General features: G+C 36.3%; 1 protein-coding gene across 10 annotated transcripts in view; it reads right to left on the minus strand.

Moving 5' to 3' along the window:
• The window catches only part of LOC106881484 (nesprin-1), an 811,219-nt gene that overhangs the window by 651,958 nt on the left and 147,778 nt on the right, over positions 1-11,483 (minus strand). For all 10 annotated transcript variants that reach the window (XM_052966929.1, XM_014931893.2, XM_014931887.2 and 7 more), the window contains 4 exons: positions 7,346-7,486; positions 3,103-3,414; positions 2,123-2,404; positions 384-477 (listed from right to left, as the gene is read on the minus strand). In XM_052966929.1, coding sequence (XP_052822889.1) covers positions 384-477; positions 2,123-2,404; positions 3,103-3,414; positions 7,346-7,486 — 829 coding nt within the window. The remainder of the gene's footprint in view (positions 1-383; positions 478-2,122; positions 2,405-3,102; positions 3,415-7,345; positions 7,487-11,483) is intronic.

The raw sequence follows: 11,483 nt of genomic DNA on the forward strand, positions 1-11,483 counted from the left end.
AATCTTTCAAGCTTAGTTCATGATGTTAAATTTATTTAAAAACCAGGATACTGGTCTATTAGAAAAATTGAGAAAAAAAATGAGAAGAAAAAACGTGAAGAAGGTTGATGCAAAAAGTGGAATAAGAAGAAAGAAAAGCAAAGTAAGAAAACTAAGATTTTTATCCTTGTTGACTGTAGAAATCGTAATTAATGTGGCTGGTACTGAATAATATAACAGAAAGATTGCTTGGAGATACATGGCATTGCTATATAAAACTGCCAATATAATGTATCTTAGAGCATGAAACTATTAGCATCTCTTATATAACTGTGCACATTAAATGATACACACACACACACACACACACACAATGTAATTTCTAAATGGTCAAATAAACTTACCAACTTCTGTCTTTAGATAGACATTAGCAGTTGATTTCAAAGTTGTAGAAGTACTTTGGTAAATTTTATCAATTCCTCCTTGTACAACAAAATCCTGGAATTACAAAATATAAGTTAAGTAATCTGAATACAGGATACATAGAATATGTGGTTTAACATCTTTAAAAAAATGACTAAAACAAGTAAAAGAGTAAAAGAGTAATTCTGCCAGCTCACTTCCAGTAATATTACCAATCCAATCATACCATGAACCAGTGAAATAGCCCATTTGAAGCTTATCACAAAATGACAATATTGTTCCCAAAATGGATGATATAAATAATCAGTCTTGGAGATATCATTGAAGACTTCATCTTCATAAAGTGTTTCATAGAAGAATACATTAGGAAACTGATGCTTTGTTGTCTGAAACCTATTTAAGGATTTTGGCTTGGTGATAAAATCAAGTCAAACAGCTGACAATTTTGCAATCCCTAAAATCATAAATCATTCATGTGAAGAAACTTCAAACAGTCACCTGTGACTTGTCATGGGACATTTTACATTGTAATATACTTTTATTTCTCTTAATTTGTTTTATTTATTTACTTATTTATTTGCTGCTGCTACTGCTACTACTACTTGAAATGAACTGGCACAAGCTTAGCATAATGCCTAAGGCAGCATATGGAACCAGTAACAGGATATGAACTGTTGAACACATTTCTAACACATTGTTGTTAGATCAGTGTTCAACCAACTCAGCAACAAGTGTCTACAGTAGCGTTCCTCAACCTTATTACCCTTGCATAACCCTTCAAATAAATTACATGTCTCAAGGAACCCCTGCACAAAAAAAAATTATATACCATATCTTTCTCATATTGTTTCATCGTAGTTCACATGGTAAATATCATATACATTATGTGTGTGTGTGTTCATCATCGTTTAAACGTCCGCCTTCCATGCTAGCATGGGTTGTGTGTGTATAATTATATTATATATAGGCATAGGAGTGGCTGTGTGGTAGGTAGCTTGTTTACCAACCACATGGTTCTGGGTTCAGTCCCACTGCGTGGCACCTTGGGCAAGTGTCTTCTACTATAGCCTCGGGCCGACCAAAGCCTTGTGAGTGGATTTGGGAGACGGAAACTGAAAGAAGCCCGTCGTATATATATATATATATATATATATATATATATATATATATATATATATATATATGTATGTGTGTGTGTATATGTTTGTGTGTCTGTGTTTGTCCCCCCAACATCACTTGACAACTGATGCTGGTGTGTTTATGTCCCTGTAACTTAGCAGTTCGGCAAGAGAGACCAATAGAATAAGTACTAGGCTTCGAAAGAATAAGTCCTGGGGTTGATTTGCTCGACTAAAGGTGGTGCTCCAGCATGGCCACAGTCAAATGACTGAAACAAGTAAAAGAGTAAAGAGAGTATATAATAACTGGTTTAAGAAAAAAATTAATGCTTCTTTGTCAAATTTATTGGTAATGCTAAATGATTGTCTTACTGCTCATCATGGCGTTTTCATTCAAACACACAAAAATCTCATCTCACTCTTTCTCGCAGAACCCCTAGGAACCTTTTGCAGAACCCTAGGGTTCCGGAGAACCCTGGTTGAAAAACGCTGGTCTACAGGAACATTTAGAATTAATGTGACTATCAATAACATAGTCACAAAATATTTTAAACTTAAAAGGGTAGAAATTAACAAGTAAATATAAAGATATTCATTTGTACCTGATAATCTTCTTGTAGTTGATGTACATTTTGTCTGGAGGAAAATTTCTTGGACCATTCCTTATATTTTGCTTCAGTCTGATCTAGGAAGACCAAGATACCAAACCTAGATTTTTGGAATGTTAACATGGACATCTTATCAGGAACCAGATTAGTGACCTGTTGTAATCTTCCATGCATGTGTTCAATCTGAGCAGAAGGCAGTTTCTCTCCTTGGTAGACACCTTGTGACTTGATTTTAGCAAAGAATGTCGAATAGGTTGGTAAATCTTTAAATAGTTCCTATAAAAAGATGGAGAAATTCGAAATAGTGAATCAAAATATGGAAGATATTCATCAATCTGGATTTGGACAAAAAATATAAACGAAAAGAAAATTACAAATTAAGTAAAAGGAATAATCCATTGAATATTATTGTTCTTATTCTTGCAGTAGTGTTATACTGGGATAGCACAATCTTATTGTACAATAAAAGCCAAAGTAGCATTTAGATATGATTCACAATGTTTTGGGGTTTTTCCTACTATAGCCACATAAAACAATCAATGAAAGCATGGTATGTGCTACCAAATAATATTCATCCGCAAGAGCTGGTTGTGCTTCTTTTTTTCTTTTTAATAATGTATTCCTAAAATGTTTATATACATTCAAGGAATTTAAAAAGACTGGATCAGGTCATTCTTATACAAGCACTGAAGCTAAATGCTCAGGTAAAAGTTGATGACGAGGAAGAGGAGGATGAAGAAGATGATGATAATGGTAATTATGATGGTAATTAGGACGACCATTATCTAAAATATGATGATCATGATACTGATGGGCATAGCATGAGGAATATGGTGATAGCGATGATGATCATCTAAATTATGGTGAAGATGGTGTGATTACTAAAATGAGGTGTGATAATGATGATAAAGATTGTAATAGTAGTGGTAGTGTCGGTCTGCAGCAGCAGTAGTAGTAGTAAAAATATTTCTTACTTGGTGTTCAACAGTTAATCCGTGTATTTTCAAAATCATTTTGTTTGGATCTTCAACAACATCTAAATTTCTCTCCAAAAATTCTTCAGCTTTATATAGCCATTCTGAAAAAGCACCGACTTCTCCAGGTAGACTCCTGTCTAGTTTCAATAACCAGAGATGGATTTTCTTCTGCACAGAGAGCCATCGTTCTTGCAGCATTTTGTAATCTTCCAGTGTAAGCTTCAGAGATTTCTTTGATAAAATTTTCTGTTTTAGACTTCGGTACACTTTGTATTCAACATCATATTGGACTTTGAATGCCATGAATTCCTGAAGAACAGATGAAAATTCAATTTAAATTATGGCTGTAGGGGTGGCTGTGTGGTTAACAAGCTTACTTCATAACCTTATGGTTTTGGGTTCAGTCCTACTGTGCAGTATGTTGGATAAGTATCTTCTACTGTAGTCTCAGGATGACCAAAGACTTGTGAGTGAAGTTGATAGACAGAAACTAGAAGAAACCTGTCTTATATGTATACATAATACGTGTGTGTGTGTGTGTGTGTGTGTGTGTGTGTGTGTGTGTGTGTGTGTGTGTGTGTGTGTGTGCATGCCTTTGTCTTGACATCATGTGATGTTTGTGAACAAGCATCACTGTCATACAACTTTGTTTCCAGTCTTCTGTGAAAAACACACTTGAGCATAAGGAAATATTACCTTACCTGGAAATGGGTGAGGACTGGTTACAGAATAAGCATCCACCCATAGAAAAGCTACTTCAATAGGTTTTGTCTGACCCATGCAAGCATGGACAAATAAACATTAAATGATGATGGTGTCTGTCTGTTTATTTGTTAGTTTTATGTCTATTTTCCTATGTTTCCATGAAATGGGTGAATATATTATTTTGAGACAGTTTTACAGCTGGATGCTCTTCCTAATGCTAACCTTTACCTGCTTTCCAAGTAAGATATTTACAAGGTTTGGAAAAATTATAAGATTTTTTGTTGTTGTTTAATTTCCTTTTTAAAGATGTTAAGTTTCCCAATAAATTTAAATATTGTAAAATTAACTATTGTTGGTTGGGTTAGTGGGGTTGTTTTTCTTTGGAATGGTACATTTTGAGGCTTGCTTCCAAATGTCAAAGTATATCCCCATAGAGGGTGAGAGATTAAAGAACATATATAATATAATAAAACCATATAATAGCATTTAATAATGTCAACATAACTAATATATTAAAGAATAAAACAAGTAGTAACATTTAGTAAATGTTAACAGTGATAATTATATAAGATAGCTTTTATTTTGAGCAGTAAGACAAGGAGAACTCGTCTTCCATCAACAGAAATGATAAACCATTATTCCTATGCAACATCTGAATAAGAACATTCTAGTTACTTCTGGTTATGTCTGCTACTTTCCTAATTAATCAACAAGTTTAATAAAGGCCTCTAGAAGGTAACGAGAATACTGTGACTACTATGACGATATTTCTAAAGTAATTATTTATTTATTTAGGATGACTTGTAGATACATGTTTCTTTTTAAAAAAACTTTACAAGCTGAAAGCTTTACTAAACCAGATGCATGTGTTGAGTTTTTAAATAGTGAAGAGCTTCAGAAAAATGGGGAAGAGGATGGGCAGTTGAACTCAACTAAGCAGACAAAGGAACGTCTTTGTGCCCATCTCCTTCAAATCACACTCTACTATATGAGCAAAAGAAGGATAATGTTATCCTAGATACATTATGGTTAGTCCACATTACTCTGTAAGGAACATAGAGCTGGTTTCCCAGTTTCTCTGGCATATGTAATTCCTCCCTGGATGGGAGCCGAGTGGACTGGAGCAGTGTGAAATGAAGTATTTTGCTCCAGAACACAATGCATATTGCCAGGTCCATGAATCAAAACCAGTTGGCTGGGTGCTCTCCCTAACACCAACTACTTAACAGAAGGTGCTGGGTACTTTTTGCACTGTTTTCATTTATAGATGAAGAGTAAGATCCCCAGATATTACATTCTTCACTCTTTGCAGCAACTGAATTCATCAAACAACTAACTGGCACTGACAAAGACCATCACAAATTTCCCCAGACTCCAGATTTCTACCCAATATTCTCTACATAAGTACAAGAGGAGAAAATACATAATATACTACAATAGAGTGGAGGCACAATGGCCCAGTGGTTAGGACAGCGGACTCATGGTCATAGGATTGCGGTTTCAATTCCCAGGCCGGGCATTGTGAGTGTTTATCGAGCGAAAACACCTAAAGCTACACAAGGCTCTGGCAGGGGATGGTGGCGAACCCTGCTATACTCTTTCACCACAACTTTCTCTCACTCTTACTTTCTGTTGTGCCTGTAATTCAAAGGGTCAGCCTTGTCACACTGTGTCATGCTGAATATCCTCGCGAACTACGTTAAGGGTACACGTGTCTGTGGAGTGCTCAGCTACTTGCACGTTAATTTCACGAGCAGGCTGTTCCGTTGATCGGATCAACTGGAACCCTCGACGTCGTAAGCGGCGGAGTGCCAACAACAACTACAATAGAATCGTGTTCCATAACAAACTGGATTGCTTAGCTTAGTACAAGAATCTTTATCTTCATGTAGTGATTAAAGTAAAAGATATGCTTTGTCTAGCCCTATAAAACTATGTGAGAACACTAATTATGCAGAAAAATAAAATACACCTCATTACGGTGCATATTTACTGGCAGGTAGTCACGATCATTGCAAATGAATTTTCTATGATCATCTCACATCTTAACGAAAGTAAGATTATGTAGTTCACTTGAAGCAATGTTATTGAAGTGTCACGAAAGAATGCCAGACAAAAGCCATCACATGATGAAGAATGAGAAAAATAAATTTATTCATTTATTCACTATTTTTCTATAATGACTTCTAATTGTAAAATCAAGCATTTATAATTTTAATTTTTCATTAAAATCTCTTTTTTTTCTCTCTCTCTAATGTCATTATTTCATTTTAAAATTTAGCAACAGATACTGAATAAAAATATTTTTCCTTTTTCTTCAGCATTATGCTTCCCAGAATTGCAATTCCCTGGAACTCCCAGCTGGCTCAAGTTTTCCCCACAGACATCAACCAACAGAAATGCTATCATAACAACCTCACCAATCTGGAGGTAACTCTCAAGTCTGAGAACCACCCTCATCCTCAGATTAAAATTAAAAATTGTGATCTCCACAGACTGTATTATGTTAATTGCCTATGTTTACTTCATGGTCTATAATTAACTACATTGTCTATATTATCTTTATGGTCTATATTAATACTATCAGTTCATCATCTCTATAAACTATTCAAATTAAGTTTTTACTTATCTACTACATACGTGGAAAATCGGTGTGTGTTTGCTTGTGGCGTTGTTAGCTAACTCCTCCTACATCGTTTTATTGATTTTGATGAAACTTGACACGTGAATAGAACTCATGTCTGGAAACCTCGTGACATACTTAGATTGTTGAAAAAAATCGATAATACGGCCCCTGGAAGGGATATTTATATCCACCTCACATGACTAATTTTTTTAAATACCCAAGGGAAATAACCCATAGCACCTGCACTTAAAGTTGTTAGTTTTTAGCAGAGCAATCAATATTTGATTCTTACGATCAGTGCACCTAATTTTGCATTTCACTGCTCACAGTTTTCAATTGATAAACCTTATTATTGCATTTTCTTGATGCATGTACACTTTCAATGCCCATAACTCCAATGATTCTGCATTTTTCCAGTTAAAATTTTTTGATGACAGTACATAAGTACATAAATTTTTGATTCCAGAATGTATTTAATAAGTGTGTCCCAATACAGTGAACTCATATATTGAATTCTTAAAATTCTTAAAAAATGAAACCAAACTTCCACACCACATTCATTTGGGACACCCTGTATCACTTATACTTATTTTACAAATCATAATATTTATTGCTTATTTATATATAATGACTCTTCTAACCTCTTCTAGGCCACCAGGAGCTGGAATGGAGAAAACAGACCTCCAATGAAATCATTTGTTCTCAACAATATGTCTATCCTTCTGGCTGCTTTTCCATAGTTATAAAAACAAAACTCCATAAGCCACAGGCAGTTACTGAGAGACACCGTTTCTGTCAGAGAATGATGGGAAGTTTCAGGAGGATCAGCATCGAAAGGGTTAAAAGTGTATAAAAACATCACTTCTAAACAAAATGGCAAAAATTAAAATGTTTTAAAACAAGTCTCACCAGGTATTCTGGATCACGATCAGTGAGTGGTTGATAAATAATCTGCAGGGTTTCCTCTGCAGATTCTAACCATTTTAAGAGATCTTGGAATTGTTGGAGTTCAGCCTCAGGTGTATTGGCAGATTTACGTTTTTTCCTCACCTGAAAATAAACAAAGGAAATTATAAATTTAAATATGTAAACACATTTTAATAGATGTAGGCATGGCTAGGTGTTTAAGAAGTTTGTTTCCCAACCATGTCTTTTCACGTTCAGTCCTGCTGCATGGCACCTTGGAAAAGTGTTTTCTACTATAGCCCCAAACTTTTGAATGGATTTGGAAGAGAGAAACTGAGAGAAGCCTGTCATGTGTGTGTATGCCTTATCTTCATGTCACATAATAGTTGTAAATGAGTGTCACCATCATACAAGCAATGTCGTTCATTTCCAGTCTTTTATAGAAACATGCCTTGTCATGAGGAAATACTACTTTGCTAGGAAACAAATGAAAGTTGGTGACAGGAAGGGCATCCGGTCACAGAAAATCTAGCTCAGAGAGTTCTGTTTGAGTTCTTCAAGCATGGAAAAGTGAACATTCAAATGATGACGGTTTTTGAATTTTAGATAAAATCATGGAGAGAATATTTTTAAAATGGCTTATTATTCAGAGACAAATTAACCTAGTATCACTATATCACCAACCTTGGCTGTTTATTCTATGGCTGTAAGATGGTGATGATAATGATGGTGATGATGATGATGATGATGATGATGATGATGATGATGATGATGATGCAAACAACATCATTAAAGATGGTGCTGGTGCTGGTGCTGGTGACAAAATACAAAACCAATTGGAATGTTTCTCAAATAAATCAACTCATTTAAGTGCCACAACAGATCATCATCATTTAACATCTGGCTTTCATGCTGGCATGAGTTAGATGGTTTGACAGGGTCTGACAATTTGGAAGACTGCATCATACTCCAATGTCTTCTTTGGCATAGTTTCTAAAACCTGGATGCTCTTCCTAATATCAACCACTTTACAGAGTATGCTAAATGATTTTTTTTTTCATGGCACCAGCACTAATGATGATTGTTGCATAATTGGCAAGTCTAAGGGCCTAAAGTGACCCCTATAAAAGAGAGAGAATAGAAGAGAGGATGGGTAATGACTCTAGGAAGAGAGGAAGTAAGAGAGGAAGCTGGAGGAGTATGACAAGGGAAGGGATTAGTGACAGAGTTGAGAAAAAGATAGGGGTAGAGTTGAAAAGGTGATAAAGTGAGTTGTGTAAAGGAAAGGGTGAATGAATTAAGGGTCAGGGTAAAGCAAATTGTCAGAAGGCCAGTCAGTGCCAAGCTGGGTCATGCACCTCACAATATTCGATTCAGTGCATTACTAGGGTAAAAGATAGAAAGAACTAACTTGAGATTTCATTTCATCAAGATCAGTAAATAAATTAATTAAACTCTATTACACACAAGAGAAATATTTTCTCCAAGACTGCCGCTAGAAGTTGACAGGAGATGAAAAAAGAAAAAAAGACTTTGTGATTAATTGATTCTGTAATTACACATCTAGCTGAACAGCAGGAAATGTTTAGGAAAACAGAGGAGTGTTATTAAAAAGTTTATATTCAAAGAATGGCTGATGTTTTTGAGGGCTTCACCTAGCTTTCATGAATGGTCACAAGAGAATTTCTATAAAACATCAAACAAAATGAAATTTATTCTAATCTAGTTGCTGTCATCAACATTCCTGTCACTTTCATCATAGTCATCACTGTCATCATCATCATCATCAATATCATCATCATCGTTGCCATTACCAACATTGTCATCATCATCATCAACATCATCATGTCATCATTATCAACATCATCATTGTTGCCATCATCATCATCATCATCATCATCATCATCATCATCATCATCATCATCACCATCACCAACATCATTATCATTTGAATGTTCACTTTTCCATGCTTGTAGAGGTCAGATGGAATTCATTGAAGCAGACTTTCTACGGCAGCATGCTCTCCCTGTCACAAACCCTTACCTACTTCCATATAAAAGTAATAATCCCTAAGTCTATCAAACAAAAAAAAACAGTCTAAACATAGTTACACACACAGTGAAATGAAAACAAATGGCATTAACTGAATGAGTCCCTTGTTTACAAAGAATATGCAACTATAACAGCAGGCCAACCAAAACCTTGAAACTGGTAATTACAAACTGAAGAAGCCTGGCATGTGTGTGTGTGTGTGTGCATGCATGTTTGTATGTGTGTGCACGTGCGTGTGTAAATGTGTGTGTGCATGTTTGTATGTGTGTGTACATGTGTTTGTAAATGTGTGTGTGTGCGTGTTTGTGTGTGTGTGTGTGCATGTTTGTATGTGTGTGTGTGTGCATGTTTGTATGTGTGTGTACATGCATGTGCAAATGTGTGTGTGTGTGCGTGTGAAAATGTGTGTGTGTGTGCATGTTTGTATGTGTGTGTACATGCATGTCCAAATGTGTGTGTGCGTGTGTGTGTATGTGTGTGCGTGTGTGCATGCAGGCTTGTGTGTGTTTGTGTGAATCAATTCATACTACTCCTCATTTTGATGTGTGTTTGCTGACTGTAAGCAATCAGCTGCGATGGCATGTTCAGGCCTCTCGACACCACCAGCTGATTGCAAGCAGAGGATATCACCTGTATTGATAGTGAGACTGTTGTTTACAGTCAGCAAACACACATAAAAACGAGGGATAATATTAATTGACACACACACAAACATACACAAGCATGCATGCACACACACACACACACACATGCACGCATATGCACAAACACACACCTACATATTTATGCCAAGATTCGTCTGTTTGTAATTACCAATTTCACTCACACAGTTCTGGTCAACCTGCAGCTAAATAATATAGGACATTAGCCAACAATATCCATATGGTGGCACTGAAGCCCTAATAACATGGTTCTGAAATGGACTTCTAACCACACACTTATGCTTGCATATCATCATCATCATCATCATCATCATCATCGTTTAACATTCGCTTTCCATGCTGGCATGGGTTGGACAGTCTGACTGAGGATTGGCAAGCCAGTAGGCTGCACCAGATTCCAATCTGATCTGGCAAGGTTTCGACAGCTGGATGCCCTTCCTAATGCCAACCACTCCGAGAATGTAGTGGGTGCTTTTTACATGCCACTGGCGCGGGAGCCAGTCAGGGAGCATTGACATCAACCACATTCAGTTGTTGCTTTTTACGTGCCACTGGCACATTTTATGTGGATATAAATAAAAAAACAAGGATCAAAGGTCCTTCCTGAGCCATGGGCTCGTAAGTTCAGTTTCCCAGATGCTGTGACATATATATATATTCCTCCACTGAGCAGGATACTGATCTGTTGCAGGATTACTCATTGTTGCCAGCTGAGTGGAGTGGAGCGATGTGAAATGAAGTGTTTTGCTCAAGAACACAATGCATCACCTGGTCCAGGAATTGAAACCACAATCTAAAACCATGAGAGCAACACCCTAACCACCAAACCATGTCTCTCACCTGGTTGTAAATAATTATATACATTCATTGTTGGTCATCTATTTTTCACGTTCTGCTAAAATACAACAGTACACTTCAGAAAAATACCTCATCAAACACATGAAGAAGAAACTATTTTCCAGCTTTTAACTAGCTTCATCTCTGACACTATTTATGTCACATAAGTAAGAGCATTCAGCTATGGCCCTGATTCAGCTAATTGGTCAGTTTTTTACTTTATGTCTAATCCTTTGAATCTGCAAGTATGCTTTATAAGATACGGTTTCATTTGATTATACCAGTGGTACTCAACTGGGGTTCATATGATCCATGTAACATTTTGTAAAAAATTATCTGCAATAAATTGGTTATACTTCTACAATCTCTTTTACTCTTTTACTTGTTTCAGTCATTTGACTGTGGCCATGCTGGAGCACTGCCTTTAATCGAGCAAATCGACCCCAGGACTTATTCTTTGTAAGCCTAGTACTTATTTTATCGGTCTATTTTGCTGAACCGCTAAGTTACAGGGACGTAAACACACCAGCATCGGTTGTCAAGCGATGTTGGGGGGACAAACAGACACACAAACATACACACATACACAC

This window comes from Octopus bimaculoides, chromosome 4 (assembly GCF_001194135.2).
Source record: "Octopus bimaculoides isolate UCB-OBI-ISO-001 chromosome 4, ASM119413v2, whole genome shotgun sequence".
NCBI classification, from domain to species: domain Eukaryota; kingdom Metazoa; phylum Mollusca; class Cephalopoda; order Octopoda; family Octopodidae; genus Octopus; species Octopus bimaculoides.